Below are 20,714 nucleotides of genomic sequence, written 5' to 3'. Positions count from 1 at the left end.
TGCGTTCGGACTCTGAACTAAGGCTGTTGAATATGTGACTAAAGTTAAGACAAACGTAGTTCTGGCTATTAACTAACGTATAAAGTTTGCTTCTTTGTGAGCATGGCAACAAATCTAAGAATCAAACACCTTGCCTTTATCATAGAAATCTGTATATATACTAATTAGCACAAACACTAAATCTGCTTTATACCTCTAGGACCACTAAGATAGCTTATAATCACTCTTTACTGAGGCTTCAGAACAAAATGAAAATTTTCTTAAGAGATTTATCATAATTATCTGGCATTATTACCTTAAAACTTTGCTCGAATTCCAAACATTTTCAAATTACTTTATTGAAGTTTTTTAAAAACCGTAAGATCACTTTTGTAAAAAAAAAAATAATCCAAAGTGCATAATTGAAGTTCCCAGTATGCTTGAGTGAGATCACACTCTACTTGGCCAAAAGTGCTAAGAAAAGTCAACTTGAATTCAGAGGTAAAATTATCAGAGTAACTAGTATTACGGAGCATAAAACACTTTAAGTTGACGGAATTCTAATTACAATTAACTGAATTCTTAGGTCAAAGCACACTCACAGATTTGTGGAATGAATAAATGCAAGTAGGTATCAAAAAGTATTGTTAAACACAATCAGCCTTTAAGCCACCAGGTATCTAATAGTCAATGGTGTAAGCAAAAAGTGAACCTAAGTAACCACCTTCACCTGCTTCAAACACGTTATATGTCGTGTGGAATAAAACCGCAAGGAGCTATCCAAAACATATGATGTTTGTAGTCTATTTTCTTTAGTTTACACAGCCCTTAAAACTTTTTAAATAATGTGCCTGATTATGAATAAAATAAATGTTAGATTCTTTCCCAAGGAAAACAGCATGCAAATTTTATTCCAGCCAGAACTACGCAAATAATACAAACATCCAAACGAGATCTTCCCAAAAATGAAAAATCATTTCAAAATTGAAAACGAGGGCAAATTTTATCATAAGACTTAACTCGGTATAAAACACATAAATATTTAAACGAGAGGCTGTTCCGACGACAACTATGTAAAGGGAGAATTTCAGGTAATTTTCATAATATAAATGTTATTTATAAGGATTTTACCTAGACGGTAAATGCATTGAAACAAATAGGACGACAAAAATATTTCTAAGATATGCGCTATCTTAGTGGTGTTTTAACGTCAGTAGTTGCCAGCTGTTTAGGGTTTTTAGTATTACTGATAGGTGGCTCAGTAGGAATATGTTGAGTAACACTCTTTGTTGGCTAGATTTCGACCAGAATCATCCTATTCCTTTTGATTATTTTATCAACTATTCGTAAGTTATCATCTGTTGTTATTGTTAGCAGGTATTTTTACATTTGGACTATGACTAGTGGATGGCTCAATGGGAACATCTGCCTAGGGCCAGTGGAAAACTCAACAGTAATATTACTTACATAAAATATTGAATTTTCAATACAATCACTTTAACAGTGGCTTAGTAAATATATGTTACTACTTGTACTAGTAACAACTCACAGAAACATAAAGCCATCTAAAGCCAATACAGTAGCGTATTCCCCCCCCCCCCTTCCACCACAGTCTATTTAGTGTTTAGCTTTTTACTCATCTGAAAGCCTCATTACAGATTGAGTGCTAATTCTTTATTACCAACAGGCTCTTCACTCCAAGGGATAAGAAGTAACAATGCCTCGAATATATCCTTAAGCTACAAGAAGCCATAACTCAGATCATGCTTGGACAAGTTTAAGTCCCTGGGTCCTCTGTAGATAGTGCTTCTTCCAGTTTTCTCTGGGTGCACAAAAAAGGCCTGGGAGAATAAGAAATCTGGGGGGGGCAAAGAAAAAAAGAATAATGTAGTTTAAAGACTAGGGTGTAGCCTGAATTCATTTTGGAAGGGATGCTATTTACTTAAGGAAACAAAATTCCTTAATTGTAGATAAGACGAATGCCTTTAATTTTGTACTAGCCGTGTAATTAAAAATTACTGACTGTCTCCCAGATTTCAGATATCCCCCTTCCTCCATTCCATTTTATTGTTATGACACTATTCTATGTGTGAAGAAATGTAGATGCAAGCAGCTAGACTTTTAGGGTTTTTTTTTAGGAAGAATCTTTAAAGGGACTGGTCTAACTTATGAAAAAAGTCTATTTAGGGTATGAAAATTTCTTAGAACTGAAAATTCTCCAAACCTGTAGAAGAGATAGGTTTTCCCTACGTGCCATTAAGGCATGCACATGGGTTGGAGAGGGTTGTATAGCCTTGCCCTCAACAATGATTAAGAATGTTCCCATAGTTTTTTAAGTAATAGAAATTACAAAAGCACGAGAGCAGGACAATAAAATGTCCTGAACACTAACAGCAAGTAAAAACAAACTGGAAATTTCAGAGTCTGGTAATTTAACAAAAAATGTTCATTTTTGTGCATTTTTAGTGATGTTTTCCAAAGACTATCCTTTAAACTAGTTACAATAACAGCAAAATTCTTCATTTTTTTTTTAGCTTGTCTTGTTGGATCCTTTTAAAGCTATCCTCGACTAACCGATTTTCAGTTGAAAATAAGGTAGGTTTGTGCCTGAACGGATTGGAAATTACGAGAAACTTCATATAGGCTGTTAAAATGTAGAACCTTCTCATATCCTAAGCTTCTACTGAGAAAGAATAGCAAATCCTTCTCGGCTTGTCAAATAGGTTCTAGTAAAGATTCTTCTTTGCTTTTGCAATATATGTCCTTTTTGACTCCTGAAACGGAATCCCCAATTCAATTTACTTTTTTTTATAGAAAGAAAGGTCAATGGAACATTTTGTGTCATTTGGAACAATAAAAGGTAATTATGGCTCCTTATTCCTGTAAATATTTTCCATAAAGAAGGTATAAAAGCATTTCGTCAGTCAAGCCCTTTTACACTTTCATTAGAGAGTTTAAGGGATCTTCCAGAAATAATCTGAGATTCAGAAGTAACTTCCATGCGCACGAAGGTAAAAGAAACCATTTTGATAGGCTGTGTTAACCAGTTTGAAAGTACTATAGCTAGAATTTCACATTCTACCTGAGCCCTTACGTTAGGGATTGTAAGTAGGTAAAAAGTTTATACCTGTACAGCTAAAACTAATCCACCAGTCAGAATTTAAACACTAATGGCCCTTATTTAAACTGGTTTGAGATGCTTTCTTAGACACTATATAACACTAAATAAGATCCACATGTCAGGGAGCTTGCCAATAATTGCTGGAATATTTTGAACTAAACTCGTCACCAAGCCACCTGAGACTAACACAGCTACGCTTGATCCTCCTCCGCCCCAATCTATTCAAAGCTTAACTCTTTACGTCCCCTGTGAAGTTCTAATTTCCTTTAAATACTTTATTGTGATATCTTCTACCCCCATTAGGGGACGTTTTGCTTTTCGTTCGGCCCCAGACAGATGGGCCGTAAAACACTTTTTTTTTTTATCGTTCTGTAATATTTCATCCACAAAATGTGGACTAGCCGTTTTAATCTTTCTCCCATTGTTGTCGCAGAAAACTGGATTAATAGGTCAAACGATAATTTTTTTTTTTACTGCATATCGTTTAATATATAGTCTATCAAATGAGAACCGTCCATATTTTTTTGAAATCTGAAAAAAAGCAGTACCACTACCAATAATAATAGCAATTCACTGCAGCACCAAGCCACCTTAGGCCAACGCTACTTTGCACACCCCTCCTCCGTCCCAATCTGTTCAAATATTTCCTCTTTACACCCTCCGGAGAAGCTATGACTTTCTTCAATCGTGAAAACACGTAGCCAAATGATGGCAGAGTGGGACAATGAAATGCGCTGAACATTAATACCAAGTAAACAAAACTAGGAATTTCAGACTCTAGTAATCTAACGATAAATGTTCTTTTTTTTGGATTCTCTTTGAGAATTCTTCGTTTTGTTTGACCTTTTCTTGTTTGAACTAGAATTATAGTGATATTTTCAATCTGTACAAATAGGCTAAAAAAACCTCTTTTTACTCTTTCGATGCAATTCTCCACTGACAGATTTACACTTAAAAATACAGCAGGTTTATACCTGATCGGATTGAAAATTACGGAGAAGCATCTTACGGGATGTTAAGACATAGAAATTCTTAGTTTCTAAGCTCCTTCTGAGAAAGAATAGCAAATCCTTCTTGGTTTATCAAATAAGTTCTAGTGAAGATTCTTTTCGGCTTTTGCAATATTTATCCTTTGTGGGTACTGAAATGTAACCCTAAATTCACTTTAGTTTTTATTAGAGAGAAAGGACAATGGAGCGTCTTGTGTCTAGTGGAACAAATAAAGTAACTATGGCTCCTTATTTCTGTAAATATTTGTCATACAGCCAGATATACAAAACTGGATGGTATTGAGAAAATGTAATTTCGTGTTAAGATCTTGTGCCCTTATGAAAGCTTTTTGTCCGTCAAGCCCTTTATAACTTTCATAAAGGAGCTTCAGATATCTTCCAGATATATTCTAAGATTTGTACTTCCATGCGCACGGAGGTGAGATAAAGCAGTTTGATAGGCGGTCTTAACAAATTTGAAAGTACTATAGTTGGTCTTTTATATTCCACATAAGTCCATACGTTAGGGATTTAAGTAGGTAAAAAGTTTATACCTGGGTGGCTAAAGTTAATCCACCAATCAAAACTTAAACATTAATTGCCTTTAATCAAACTACTCTGATAGGCTTTCTTAGACATTATGCAACACTAAACAAGATCCACATGTCACTGAGCTTGCCAATGATTGCTGGAACACTCTTAACTGAACATGGCACGAAGCTGCTTTAGGCTAACACAGCTACACTTTCTTCTCTTCCGCCCTAATTTATTGAAAGTTCACTCTTCAGACTCCTTTGGAGTTCTAATTTCCTTTAAATCATTTTGTATGATATCTTCCAACCCAATCCTGCGACGACCTGCTTTTCTTTCGGTCCTAAAGCACATTCTTTATCAGTCTGTAATAGTTCATCCGCAAAAAAATGACTAACCATTTTAATCTTTCTCTCATTGTTAACCCAGAAAACTGGGTTAACAGGTCAAATCAAGTTTTTTGTATAGTTTATTGTTTAATGTGCACTCGCTCAAACGAGCACCATCCAGATATTTTCAAATGCGACAAAAACACTATTACTACTATTAGTCATAATGACAATTAACTGCAGTACCAACCCTGCTTAGGCCAACGCTGATTTTTACACTTCTCCTCCGTCCCAGTCTATTTAAATATTTACTTTTTACATCTTCAAAGAAGTTCCAGTTTTCTTTAATCGTTTCTCAACCCATTCGAGGACGACATGCTTTTCATTTGATCCAAGATGAATGGCCGAAAAGGAAGATCTTTGGAAAAAACTGATAAAAAACCCTGTGCCTTGTTTTATTTTTAACTTTAATACTTGAAACTATTTTACATGCTTAAGTTTCATGCCGTATGTTTTTACGCAGCAGGTGCTACCATTTTAACAGTTTTGCCGGAAAACGCCAAGTTAAGATCCGACCTAAACGACGGGATCGTAGGAAAGTTTCGGTCTCAGTGCAAGCAAGCCTTTGCGTTAGACGTCAACCTCAGACAAGAAAAGAAGAAATAACTAGAATCAGAGTGAAAAATGCTTTGTTAAATTGTAGTAGCTAGAAGTGCATAGTTCTATGCTTGAATGGATTTAATTTTTGCTGAATAGGATATACTCATTATAAGTTGCTTAAAGGTAAGTTATTTCGTATATTCTCTTAGATTCGTTTCAATCTAGGCCCTAGGCTGAATTGTTTGAATGAAACTGCTTTGGGTAGCCTAAATTTTTTATTATGTTGGTTTAATGTTTTTTTATTGCCTAGGCTAAGGGTAAAATCAGATAAGGAGGAAATAAACATAGCTTTAAATTCTCCATTCCATAATATTTATAAATATAAGCTAGCCCAATAGTCTAATGAGAAAGTTTTAGTTCAGGGGCCTCTTGCTGTCTTAAAAAGTAGCTAAGTTTGGTACATGAAACTAAAAGGGTGAATCCAGGACCTAAAATACACTCTAGGAAGGTTTAATATCTCCACCTTTCTTTAGCCTATTGTGGCTTAGAAAATTTTTGTAGCTGATTTAGGCTATGAGTCTACAGTATAGCAGGGGTATAATTTGCTTTCCCCCCTCCAGAACTAAGTTAACCCCCCCCTCTCCAGCTGAAATTTAATTTCTGCATAAAATCTTGTCAAAATTAAGATAAACCTGCATAGCCTAATTCAAGTGAAACAGGTCAGTGTCCTTTAAAGTACAGGTACTTTGAAATCCTTTCCCAGAGGATCATGGAGGCACTGAATTCATTCCTGAGAGTTTCATTCACTTTCTTTGCCCACTTTCCAAGATAGGCAAAAGTTGTACATCTAAATTTTTACTGATAGGCCTAAGCTTTCTAGATGATAAGCTATTAACTTCAAATTTATGTTTTAGAACATAAATCAAATATAATAAAATGAGTTTAGGGTAAATATTTACCAAATCATATTATTGAGGTTAAAGTGAATATACCACTTGATGCCTTTTTTTATGCTCTTTATGAATAGCCTATAATAATCATTTTTGTTAGAAATGAATTTTAGCCCCCACCCCTATATATACCAATTCAGGGTATATATTTGCACATTAGGGGATGGGGGAAAAGTTTAAACTTACCTCTCAGTTACATCAGAAATAAAATTACCACCACCCCCCTAATGTGCAAATATATATATGATTATTAAAAATAAATATATGATTATTATATTCATAAAGAGCATAAAAAAGGCATCAAGTGGTATATTCATTTTAGTCATAACTCAAATAATATGATTTGGTAAAAATTTACCAAATTTAGTAGCCTAGTCAATGCTCTTGTGAAATATAATAGCCACTACTATTGTAATTGTAGCATAACCCCTACCCCCTAGTGATACCAGATATAGTCCTTGACTATATACAGCAGTTAGGTGATTCCATGGGCTTTCATTTTTTGTTCCTGTTTACTATTAACAGTTGGATCATGATCCCAATTTTGAAAAAAAAATCAGCAAAATTTTGTCTTGTAGCCTAGGGATGTATCTTGTCCCATTAGGGGGAAGAGGAGGAATGACTAGGATGCAATGATTGTTATATTCTATCTTATTTCCTCTTCACAACCTTTAGGTTAGATAAAATAAACTTTCAGGGATATGTTCTGAACCTGTTATGTCCTAGGAAGGTGTTTCGAAGTGTCTGTCTCACCCCCTTTTAAGGGCACTGCCCTTAGAAAAATTTAGAAAAAGTGTTGTTATAAAATTTAAATATATGAAAATGTGTTTCAAATTTGAAAGTAAATTCTTAAATGCCTTAAAATGCAGGTCAAACTTTTGGAACTGCTTTATCTATAAATTAATTCCTCCAAGTTTCAATCACCTAACTCAACTACTTTCCCAAGATAGCAAAAAACCTGTCATCTAGATTTGCTAGGCTTTTTGCTATCTTGGTCCAAGTTGATTTATATAATTTAAACATTCATGAATGAACCCAGAGGATAAACACAGCTATACATGCTCCTCCTTTACTTCAATCCATTCAAAGCCTCCCTCTTTACTCCCCCCCACAAAGTTGCAATTTCCCTTAAATCTTTTTCTTTACAACCTCCTCCCACCCCATTTAGAGACAAACTCCTTTTTGTTTTGCTCTAGACGGTTTGCCAACAATGACAATCTGTCATAATTCATCAATAGACATATCCAAGCCATCCCAACCTTTCTCTCATTATAGCCATAGAAAAAAATAACAACAATTGAACCATTTTTTTGTATTGCTTACTGTTTGAAATATGGTCAGTCAGATGGGTACCCATAAGAATGTAGTCAATTCCTCTGGAAAACATCTAAAAAACCCCCCTCTGTCTTTTGGAGCACACATGTTTCAGAACTGTACTTGAGCACTGTAGCTTCCAATTTTCTAATCCAGGTTTACAGACTCATCTCCCTATTTTTCTAAACTTTTTTCAACTGAGAAAAAATACACTGAGACTTGGCTATTCTACTTCTAATATTTTCACTGCTTCCACATTCTTTAGCCTACTAATAATAATACCTAGGTATATGATGCTATTGAGTTTTTCTAAAAACAGGTAAAACTAAGAGTAAATTAAAGATATTTATAAGAAAAAAAAATAATAACACTGTGATGATGAGGAGGAAGTAAGAATTTTTGTTATTTTTTACTGGGAGTGGCAATTAAAATTACTGTTTGCACAGAAGAGATGTTTGTTTATTTAAGCTTTTGCATAAAAATCTTATATATATATATATATATATATATATATATATATATATATATATATATATATATATATATATATATATATATATATATATATACTCAGATAGCAAAACACTCATTGTCTAGATTTTATTACTGTAGGCTTTTTGCTATATGGAAAGCTGCCCAAGCTAAACTAGGTGAATGAAGCTTATAGGAACGGACCTAGTCTTAATTCCAGTTGAGGCTGGCATCTTCAGCCTTGTATCTTTTCCACTTCTGTAGACCTATTTCTAAGGTTTAGAAAATTGTTTGGTAGTCTAATTACAAAATGTCACTTGCAGTCATAGAAGTTGTAAATTTTCAAAATATTAGATATATATTTATATATATAGTTTCAATGGTTAGGTTTGCACACCTCTTTGCTTTTCTCCCTTGAGAAGTAACTGTTGTATAGTGGCCCCAGTGGTTGTTGGCTTTTATCTTGGAACTGCCTTTAACCTGGCATGGCTTAGATTTATACAATTCATGAATTCTTGTGTACTGTAAGTCAAACTAAATTTATTTAAAGTCAATCATACTTTTACCTACTGGTAAATATTTTATTTTTTAAATATACAATAATTGCATATATGTATATCTGTATTTTTTTTTCTTAAAAACAACACCATTATTTTTTCTGGAAATTGGCATATTACCATTTTCTGGTGTAAAAAAAAAAAAAAAAAAATCTAGATTAGTCATCACTTTGGGAAAATTTGTTTCCTTCTCAGCCTCCTTAATATCTTTAATATCCTTAATTGTTCTGGTGGCTGAAATTAGAGACCCTTGAAGTTTCAAAGCCTTGAGCATAGTCCCCCATTGCCATTGACATGAACACTGGCAATTCTTCTCTGTACATGCTGCCCCTTACTGGAACAGCCTCTCTGAAGCCACCATCTAGTCCCAAGCCATAGATGCATTTAAGGAAGGAGTTGACCAGGACTGGGCCAATGCAGAGTTTAGGCTAACCTGGGATGCCAAACCTTAATCATGTCACATCACTAGCAAGATGTTCCACAGGAGGCTCATCACCACCTTATCTTGCAGGACATGTGATTTAAGGTAACAAGTAGGAGGAGTTTTAAAATGCAATTTGATTGTTGACAAATTAGTTAATTCTAAGCTTTTAGAGAAAGACATTCCCATTTGATTTCTGTGAAATGAATTGGGTTTTTAATTACTTCACATTAAATGCTATGCATTACAGAAGAAAAACTACAATAATAACTTGTATACCAAGAGACCAACCTTAGCCTGGTGATTATTGTCTGTTTAATAAGTTATTTTTAATATGGTAATTGTTCGTTTTCCAGTGTAAAACAATCTTGATAGGTAATGACATTGGGAAAATGCACTAAAAAAAAAAAAATCATATGAATGACATTGCAAATACCCAGGCATCCAATATTCTAATTGTTTTCCTCTTTTTGGCAAATAAAATCAAATTGAAGTTGTTCTGTGAAAGAGATTAAAAACTTTGTCCTAATTTTTGCAAAGCAATATTTGGTTCCCTTGTACTGATATATATGTATGATATGTATGTTGCATGAAGAACATTTCACTTGTGTTTCAAAAAATATAAACAACTTTCTTTCTTTCATATCAACCCCACTTTATTTGATGGTATCCCATAGGTTTCTTCAATTGAATCCGGTAATCTCACTTTGTTTAATTGATTAAAGTTGGCTTAAAATTTTACTTCTGTCTTAGTTATTTTTGAAATGTCCTACTTTAAAAATTATGTACAATGCTCATGATTTTTCTCTGTTAATGGCTAGAAAATGTGAGAACAATTTAGCAAAAATGGATAAAACAATATTAGGTAAAGTTAGGCCAATAAGGAAGAAGTAAGGATTTATTTTTTTTAAATGAAGAGTCAAGCTCCATTCTTGACTTTGAAATAATCATTTCTGTTTGGGCATTTAAGAAGGATTACAATACCCAGGAAATTGTATGAGTGAACTGCTAAGATGAAGGAAAGAAACTATTTACACTTAAATTACAGTTAAGCAGATTTTGTAAGCCTAGAAACTTTGATCCAGACAAATGAAACATCCAAAATTGTAGTGACAACACATATTAGTGCCCAAAAGATGTTTTCAGTTTTGTGCTAGGGGAATAGCACTTTCAGAAATGAATTTGTATTCCAAATATGTGGCTAGCAAGGTGTTTTTAATTTCAGAACATATGTGTTCTGCTTGCATGTGCAACCATTTTGTTCAGTGGCCAAAATTGTTCTCATGGTTGGTTGAAACCATAAATGACAAAACCCCATCAGGAGCAATGATGTGAATAGAATTACACTTCTCTGTAGCCCTTTATTTACTGAACTCTGGGCTATTTCAGATATTTTCAAGAAGAGATTGAGAAACAAATATCTTCTTATATATAGAGCTTACAACCAACAGGAAAGCTGGAAGCATTTCTAGGTTTACATACAAGTTTAATATTTGTTTATCAAAAGTGTTGATACTTTTTAAGACTGTCAATCTGTCAAACATATTTCTGAGTAATGATATTTTGGTGTCCTCTTGAGTATTTGACATGGAGCTGTTGCTAAGTTGCAGTTGTCAGTAGTTATTAAGTATTGTCATATGTTTAGTTGTCAAATATTGTTATGTGAAAGAAAAAGGGGGTTTATAAAAATATTGGAATTTTTAAGTAAGGCTAATTTTTAGTAAGGTGAAAATTTTGCCATTTAATAATTTATTTGAAAATAACCAACAAATCCAAAAAGAAGAACAATCACAAAAAAGTCAATTAGTGGATATCAGCAGCCATTGATCAAAATGAAAATTTGATTCATGGTCAGCTAGTAATAAAAATAAATTTAACATGAAATAAGTGTTCCTAAATTTCAATAATAAGTCCCTGTAAATCTAAAATCTGCTGTGCTACTTTCTGCAATCCAATTAAGGGCCAAGGGAGGAGGTATCAAGTTTTTGCTAGATTGCTTTGGCATTCACGAAACATATTTTTAGATATAAATATAATAACCTATCCCTTTGGGGGGGGGGGGTAATATCCCTGTCCTCTGGTGAAAGTGCTGGTATAAGGCTGTTTTGTTAACAAAAAAAAATTTAATGAAACTTAATCTTTAGTATGGGATAATCATTTTGGTGAAAATATCACCCTTCCACTGAGGTTAGTCCTAAGGACCCTGTCTCCCTCCATGTTATTGATTATCAAAAACTATACTCCAAAAATTTTAAATTTCCCTTAAATCCTTCTTTTCAAACCTCCTCTCACCCCATGCAGTGGTGACCTGCATTTTGTTTGAACCATATGGTTGGCTGGAAAGAATGATCTTTGACTATCTGTCATCCTCCATCTGCAGAATGCGCCTAGCTATTTCAACCTTTCTCTCATTATAGCCCTAGAAAGTGCTATACACGTTTTGTTTTGTTCAATGTACTGTTTGAAATACAACAACCCTAAAGAAATTGTTGACAATTTCTCTGGAAAACATTTAACATCCTCCTCTGTCTTTCAGAGTGGCCACTTTTTAGAGCCATACTTGACCACTGTCATCACTATTCGTTATTTACTATGTAATAAGTATTTTCTTATCAAAAATGTATGTTCAAATAATGCATACATGTTACATCCTAGGAAATGACCAAGTTGGCACAGGATTACTTTAAATCACATAGCCAATATGTATTATTATTATTCTTTTTTGTTGGGAACTCTGCAAATGCATAATTTTATAGTAATTTAGGTCAACCTATTGATGTGCATCTCAACCTATATTCGACTGAACCCTATTCACCTCATTCCCACCTTCCAACTTGAACACCCCTTTATTTCAACCCCCTTACAACTCGGCCTGATTTTGTGCAACTCAAATCCCTGGAACTAAATCCATCTATCTGAACCTTCATTTAGCTCAACAAACGTTTATTTCTATTTGAACAAGGGTTGAGTTAAACTGGGTTTGGGTTTGGGTTGCATGGAATTTAATTGAATAGGGGTTGAGTAAAATCGGGGGTTGAAATGGAGATGGGGTCGCGCGTATGTTGGAGTTATGGTGGTTGATTTGGATATGGGTTGAATGAGGGTCTGAGTTACGTGCACGCCCATACTCAGACTCACTGATGAAACAGTTCGTGGTGACAAACTGTAAATAATTAGCGACGCGACTCAATAGTAATCGAAACTCTAAAAAACGGAATTGGGTTACCGATAGGTATAAGAAGAATCGGCTTATTATGCTTTTTCCTAATATATAAGTTTCAATAAGTTTAGGTGTTACACATCAAACACTACAGGCCTGAGAAAATTTGTATGATTTTCCAAAAAGGGGGGAAACCCATTAAAAGTCGAAGAATCTTAATGAAAATCCCACCATCAGTTTCAGCATATCAGAGAACCTTCTTTCTAGAGGTTTCAACCTCCTATCTGCAAAAATGTGGAATTTTCTATTTTTTTGCCAGAATATTTTTTCCCTAGGGTGATCGTATCGACCCAGTGGTCCTGGAATATCAAAAGGGCTCATTTGAACGCAAATTAAAAGTTATAGAGCCTCTTTTAAAGGACCAACATGTCTGGAAGGCAATTACGCCCCCTCCCCGCCCCTTTGTTCTCCAAAATCCGCCGATAAAAATTTTGAGATACCCATTTGATTCATCATAGTTGAAAGGCCAAATAACTATGCCTTTGGATATAACATGCCCCCCCCCCCCCCACAGCCCCAGGAGAAAGTCTTTAAGATAAAATTTGTCCATTGCTTACGCATAGTATTTGTTATTGGGTATTCATACGAATACATAGTATTCGTATATCTTTCTTCGACTTGAAATTATTTGCATTAATTTTGCTGGTTTATCTGCTTCTTAGCAGAATGTATCATTTTTCATATATATTCAATTTTAAGTTGCACCTATTGTGTAAATAGGATTTAAATAGGATTGTTTTTATAAACTGTAAAAAAAAAACAAGAGCAGCAAATTGATTGTATTCTGATGTGTGGAGGAAATTTTCCTGGGGATGACCTTGTCAGGGGAAATCTTACACTGGGAGAATTTGCCTGAATTCCTATCCAAAATTCTTTTTATTGGTCTTGCTTTCTCTTTTCCGTCTTAATTTTACGCGTGGAGCTGTTAAGGGTAATTGTCCGGGGTAAATTTCACCGACATTGAATTGTCTAGAGGATTTTTCCGTGGGGAGGGGGATTTCTACGTGGAGGTGTCGCCAGATTTCCTGGCATTATTTAAAAATAAAACGATCAGAAATTAAATAAAAGAGACAATTTTTTCAACTAAAAGTAAGGAGCAACATTAAAACTTGAATCGAACAGAAATTATTACGTATGTGAAGGGGGTGCCCCATCCTCAAAACCTCGCTCTTTGCGCTAAACTTTGAATTTTTCCCTATTCTTAAAGAACGATTCCTGAAACACAATTAGGTCGTTTAATTAGAACAATACGAATCTTTTCTAAAAGTACTGAAAAAAACTTAAGCGTAAAGAGCGAGGTGTTTAGGAGGGGGCATCCCCCTTCATATACGTAATAATTTCTGTTCGATTTAAGTTTTAATGTTGTTCCTTACTTTTAGTTGAAAAAATTGTCTCTTTTATTTAAATTTTCTTGGATAAAAAACACCTATATTAGCATAAAAAAGATGGGTTTGATAATTTGAAAAGAAGTTTGCATTCAGACTCAGAAAATGAAAAAAACGTCAAGCAACAACTGTATTTTTAATTAGTTCAGGTTTTCATTAAAAACCTAAGACAATTTCCGTTCGTTTTAGCATCTTGTATCAGCTAGTATCTTATCTGTATTTGGTATCTTGCATAAGCTAAGATGTGCTCGTTTTAAGTTTTGAGTTTATTTTCTCTTTTCTTGGAAAAAGTGGGGTTTTTAAATATAATATGTAAGAAAAAATCATTTTAACCACTCTCATCACACTTTCCCTTGGAGTTGTCTAAGAACAGTTATTTTCTTTTTTTTAGAAATTTGTCAAAGAAGTCATTTTTGCGCATAAACCCACCGTTGGAAAAGCTTCAACCCCAATATTTTTGTGTATCGATCAAGCAGGCCCATATACAAGGGAAATTCTTGGGTATGGCCCCTCTCACTCCGCTTTTTTTCAAAATTTAAAACAATGCATGCAGTATCATCGAATGAAAGTTAATATACTTTGTAGAAGGTCTAAAGCGTAAATTTAATAGAATTGCGTCTCCTAATGAAAAGTCTCCTCTAAACAATGGCACACACAGGGGATGCCTCCGGATCCACCTCTTAAAATTCCCCTTTAACAGGAATACTACTTGCAATATAATTGCAAAATAACAATTGAGCGTCTGGGTGCAGGCAGCAACCATTTATCGAGACAAAAATCAAAAAGGGAAATTGTGTCGTGACACTGTCTATCACTAAATTAGATACACTTCACAGACTGCTTACTATCACTGAATATTGATAAAATTGTATCTAAAGAAGTTTAAAATTATTTGAAAATATGACAAGGAATGATAACAGGCAGAGGTCAGGGTTGTCTTGTTGGAGGAGGGGGTACTAGAAGGCATGTCGAGATGGGAGGTTGGAAACATGAAAAATATTTTTGTTCAGACTTTCCTTGGGTTCTTTTTTTTAGCAGGCATGTGGGGATTCCCTTAGTACTACTACTGCTACTAACAACTCACCGCAGCACCAAGCCGCCTGAGGCCAACATAGCTACGCACGCTCCTCCTCCATCCCAATCTATTCAAAGCCTCCCTCTTTATACCCTCCCACGAAGTTCCCATTTTCTTTAAATATTTCTTTATGACATCCTCCCACCCCAGACGAGGACGAACTGCTTTCCGTTTAGCCCTAGACGGTTGGTCGAAAAGAACAATCTTCGGCAATCTGTCATCCTTCATCCGCACAACTTGCCCTGGCCATCTCAACCTTTCTTTCATTATTGCCCTAGAGAGCGGTATTGAAGCACATTTTTCGTACAACCTATTGTTTGAAATACGGTCAGTCAGCCGGGTACCAAGAACAACCCTTAAGCAATTTCTCTGGAATACATCTGGCAAATCTTCATCCGCTTTTCGAAGCGCCCATGCTTCAGAGCCATATTTGACTACTGTCATCACTGTAGCTTCTAATATTCTAATCTTGGTTTGCAGATTTATTTTCCTGTTCTTCCAAACTTTTTTTAACTGTGAAAAAAACACCCTGAGCCTTGGCTATTCTACTCATAACATCTTCATTGCTCCCACCATCTTTACTAATAATACTACCAAGGTAAGTGAAGCTGCCCACTTCATCAATCTTTTCATCACCCAACGTCACCTTTTCATCTTCACTTTTTCATAAGCCTTAGTAACTTAGTCTTCTTAACATTAACTTTCAAACCTATTCTAGCACCCTGAACTCGCAAAACCTCTAAAACTTCATTCATTTTGCTCAGACTTTCATCTCGGATGCTTGAATCATCAGCATAATCTAAGTCCAGGAGACTATTTCCTCCCCATTTGATTCCGTGGTCTCCCATTGCCTTTCTTGTGCTCCTTAATACAAAATCCATCAAAATGATCCATATAAAGGGAGATAGGACACAACCCTGCTTAACTCCTGATTCCCTTAGTACCGATACAAGATTGTATCCATCAGTAGTAAGGACAATACAGTAATAGTACAAATAATTAGGTTACTACCATAATAATACAACAATATTAACAGGCCCAGTTACTGTATTATACAGTAATAACAAGTATTGTAACAATAATAGTCTAGTTGAAAAAAGGTTGAATACTCTTTACTTTGCTGGCAATAAGGTTCTTTAGTTTTTAGTAAAAAAATTAAATAAAAGAAAGTTTTTTCAACTGAAAATAAGGCTTCACGCTAAATCTTTTTAGTACTTCAAAAAAAAGGAGTCATTCTTGAAGAACTGGGACAAAAGGACAACTTTAGCGTAAAGGGTGTGGTATTGAGGAGGGGGCAACCCCCTCATGTATGTAATCATTTCGGTTTGTTCTAGGTTTTAATGCTGCTCCTTACTTTCAGTTGGAAAAAACTTTTTTATTTGATTTCTGATCGTTTTTTAAATAATGCCGGGAAATCCGGTCCCCCCTTCACGGAAAATCCTCTAGACAATTCAACCACGTTAAAAATTCACCCTGGACAATTAGCCTACAATTAACATATCCACATGTAAGATTGAGTCGGCAAGGAGAAATTAAGACAAATAAAAAGAATTTCGTATGGGATATCTAGCAAATTTCCGCAGTGCAAAATTTCCCTTGAAAAGTTCACCCCCGGAAACTCCCCTCCCCATGGAAAATCCTTACAATGGAATACCCACAACAGAAAATTCAACCCCCCCCCCTTAACCTGAACAATGTATGCATACTTCCCAATAACGAATACTATGTGTAAATAAAGGGCAATTTTCGTAACTTTAAGACTTTCCCCTGAGGCTGTGGGAGCCATGTTATCTCCAAAGAAGTAGTTATTGGACCTTTCGACTATGCTGAACAATATGGGTATCTGAAACTTTTGGTCGAACGACTTTGGCGAAAAACGAGCTTGGGAGGGGGCTAGCTCCCCTCCAATCATTCGGTCACTTAAAAAGGGAACTGGAACTTTTAATATGCGTCCGAATTAGCTTTCTCCCAATATTCTAGGACCAGTGGTTCGGTACGATCGCCCCGTGGAAAAAAACAACAAATAAACACGCTACCATGATCTTTTGGCAAAAAATGCGAAGCTCAACATTTTTGAAGAGGTGAGCTTGGAACCTCTACAGCAGGGTTCTCTGATACACTGAATCTGATTGTGTGATTTTCATTAAGATTACTTGACTTTTAGGGGGTGTCCCCCCTTTTTTCGAAAAGTAGGCAGATTTTCTCAGCCTCGTAGCTTTTGATGGGTAACACTGAACTTAATAAATCTTATATGTGTGGAATCAGCATAATAAGCCAAATATTTTGATATATTTATTGATATCAAAATTCCGATTTTTAAATTTCCAGATACTATTGAGCTGCATCGCTCCTTGTTTACAGTTCGTTACCACCAACTGTTTGAAAAAAGATAAAAGTAACCTGAATTAACAATTAGGATTTCACTTAGGCATTGGAAATGAAGCCCATATTCCCAAAATGCTACTAAACCACATGTGTGTGGGTATACTTGCATACAATGATGACGCCCCCCTTAGGTTTGTCCAACTTAGGTTTATAAATATACTTTTTATCCGGGGGGGGGAGTTTGATAGTTTAATTCTCGATGTAAAATCTTTGGATACCCCTACAAGTGTGGACTTTTGTATACTTATGTGAATGCATGACTGATCTGTAGAAAGGAGGGATCTGATATGTCAGAAATTCGCTTTAGACCAAAGAAGATTAGAAGTTGTAGAAGAACTCTTTTTTCCTTCTTTCTCGATTTTGATCTTTTTCTTTAAGCTAGCTTTAGAATGATGACCTAACCTGCTAAATATTTCACAGAATGGTGCACGTTTTTTTTAGCGTGATTTAAGCCTATATATTTGGACACGCAGATATGCACAAATTTGACCCGAGGGGGGAAAGGGATCTTAGGGTTTTTTCTCAGATGGGATGGGGGGAGGGGGGGAAACACAAGGATTCCCATTTTTGGCTATATTGATGTCATAGTTTGTCTGTGTATTTGCAACTTTATAATAGGGGACGGGTCTATGTATTCCAGCGTATAGTGAACTTCAGAATCATATTTAAAGCCTCAAGAACTGAACTTCCGAAAAAAAAATTTCTTGTTTTTAATCTTCAAATTGTATTTTTGGTAGTTATTCAATAGAAAGATGTCATCAATTATGCCTCCGATGAGCAGGATACCTGAATTGGTTGTAATTTGTCTATATTATTATCTTGTATGGAAAACATGTTCTTTTTTTTTACTTGGCATCATTAGGGCACGTGTCGCAAAGCTTGCTACACATTTGTTTTTCGATTATATACAAGTTTGCACAGGGGCAAATAAGGGGTGGGGGAAACCTTTAATTTTATATATTTAGGATTATGTACATACCTGGGCACAGGATAACAAAGAGAGGGGGGCCCAGATTGATGTGAAGAACCCTGCAACTGTCTTAATGTGTTTTCCCGTGCCTTTTTCTTCCCCTGAGGTAAATCGTTTTTGAGGTAAACTCGCGATTATGCACACAGTTCGGCCCTCCAGTTTTGCATTACATTCCTTACATCTTTGACGGGTGAGAGTTGAAAAAACTCTATTGTTAAGCTGAATCGTTTGGTGAACTTAAAAAATAATAAAATGCCCCCTTTTTGATTCACTGGGTAAAATTATAGAAGGTGAAATCTTTTATTATCTCGAAACCCGAACATCGTAATTTATCTCGAAACTACAGTTGCCTTCCCCTTAGATTTTGGGAACTCCCCTTTTTTGTTTTTTAATGGAAAAATACGCGCTGCTTAGATTTTTAAAGATATTTTTTTTGTATCTCCATTAAAAAGTTTTAAGAACAATCTTTGCCCCACCCTCTATATTTTCGTGAATTGGCGCCCCTGCAGTGAATACGTTATGAAATGGGAGTATTTTGTTGTATAGGCCTACATAGAAATAGACTACCCTTAAAAGAAGGGAAATCAGATTTTTTCTTTTTTTGGGGGGAGGGAGTAAAAAAACTAATGATGGGCATTTTATTTGGGAGGTAATATAAAGTATTATATTTTCATCATATTTTGGTATATTTCGCCTAACTTCACTTCTTAATTTAACTTTAATTTAGGTCTGGTCTCTCATGACTTGTCTTCTTTAAGGTGTTGACCGGCTTAACCCCCCCCCCCCCTCCCTCTTGCTGCGTTTGTGTGGCTACTAGGAAAATGTCACGAAATACTGTGAATTTAGTTCAAAGTGAAGAGTGTAAAATAACAGTAGTATAAATAAGAAAATTTATGTTGAACACCAAATTAAGGAAACGGTTGAATGCCAAATTAAAAGAACTCTGATGCTTGTTCTTTCTTCTTCTTCTTCTTCTTCTTTGTTCTTTCTTCTTCTTTTTTATTTCTTCTTCTTTGTTTCTTATTCTTCTTTGTTATTTCTTCTTCTTTGTTTCTTCTTCTTCTTTGTATATACTGCATATATATTTTAAAATCTTAATGGTATATTTTCGAGAGTTTTTCAACGGAAGGTGTCTTTAATTGGAGGTCTTTAAGAACAGTGAATATATTTGTATTTACTGTTGATATAAACGAGCCCTTTGATTTAATCTGTGAAGAAGTTATTGCCGCCTAGTAGCAATTGAGTTGGACATCATCCCTGTGATCGGTCGACTTTTGAAAAGGCAATCATAGATAAAAGGTTTTTGGTCAATTGTTCAGTTTGAAAAGCCCCAAATTCCCATAGGTTTTAAGTAGGCCTTTACAGAGTGGTGGACACATTATTGCCTTTGACAGTCGAAGTCTGATTAAGATCGTATAGGTGTGGTCTCTCATGACTTGTCTTCTTTAAGGTGTTGACCGGCTTAATCCCCCCTCCCTCTTGCTGCGTTTGTGTGGCTACTGGGAAAATGTCACGAAATACTGTGAATTTAGTTCAAGAGGATTCTGGACAAAGTGAAGAGAAAACAGTGGCTAAAACTCCGGTTGAAGTACAGAGGATGAAACTTGCAAAGCTGATGAGCAATCCGGTAAGCTATTGCTTGCTTTACTTTATTTTGGTACTAATCAATGTCCCAAGGCACATGCCTCTGATGAGTTTATTTCTGATGGGAGGTGTCTTCAAAGCCTTGGAGAGGGGCAAATTTGAAAAAACAAAAACAACTATAATTTGATGGCTATGTCTGAGAAAAGTCAGATTAGAATCGAAAGGTTTCTTGGACCGGGGTGAGCCCGACGACCAACTCATCTGCAGACATTTCTGTCTTGTCTTAAACTATTAGACAGATATGCTCACACGGACATATTTTTCGGTGGGGTGGGGGGACAGGATTATTTTTCAATGAAGTTATAAATTTATTTTTGGTAGCTGCATTTGTTTCAAATATTTAGGGAATGCGACTTTTTACTGAGGGATCTGAGGTTTCAAGTTTTTGGTACATAGGATCTCTTCTCCAAAGTTATCCTAGGGGGGGGGTACTTTAAAGGACACTTTGTGTACATGTATGCCAGTTGATAGGGTGTTGCGTTTCTTCCCTGATTTACAAAGAACGACGGAAGATTGTAAATATGTGTTGGCAATAAAATGACTGTTGGCAATTCGACTGTCGGCAATTCGTTGGCAATTCTGGTTATTGTTTTTTTATACCCTGGTATTGCTTGTTAAATCTTTTACATAGGTAATCGCATCTCGGACTTGACTGTTCGGACGCAGGTGTGACCTCTCCACATATGGTTGACCCATCTTGACCGTATATGAATCATTTATAATTTTTTCATTGTACACTCGTAGAGGTGAAAATTGTTGCTCCCGCTACTAAA

General features: G+C 35.3%; 1 protein-coding gene across 2 annotated transcripts in view; it reads left to right on the top strand.

The window, feature by feature from the left end:
• Positions 1–5,606: 5,606 nt before the first annotated feature.
• Positions 5,607–20,714, top strand: part of LOC148954723 (PRKR-interacting protein 1 homolog) — a 215,574-nt gene continuing 200,466 nt past the window's right edge. The window contains exons 1-2 of one of the 2 annotated variants that reach the window (XM_089086710.1): positions 5,607–5,732; positions 19,748–19,924. In XM_089086710.1, coding sequence (XP_088942836.1) covers positions 19,805–19,924 — 120 coding nt within the window. In that variant the 5' untranslated portion in view covers positions 5,607–5,732; positions 19,748–19,804. Of the gene's footprint in view, positions 5,733–19,747; positions 19,925–20,714 lie in introns of those variants that run through there. The other variant, XM_089086709.1, reaches the window with a different exon arrangement.

Source organism: Artemia sp. Qi Xiang Cuo, chromosome 3 (genome assembly GCF_049724085.1).
Source record: "Artemia sp. Qi Xiang Cuo chromosome 3, ASM4972408v1, whole genome shotgun sequence".
NCBI lineage: Eukaryota > Metazoa > Arthropoda > Branchiopoda > Anostraca > Artemiidae > Artemia > Artemia sp. Qi Xiang Cuo.
This window is presented reverse-complemented; position numbering and strand designations above follow the sequence as displayed.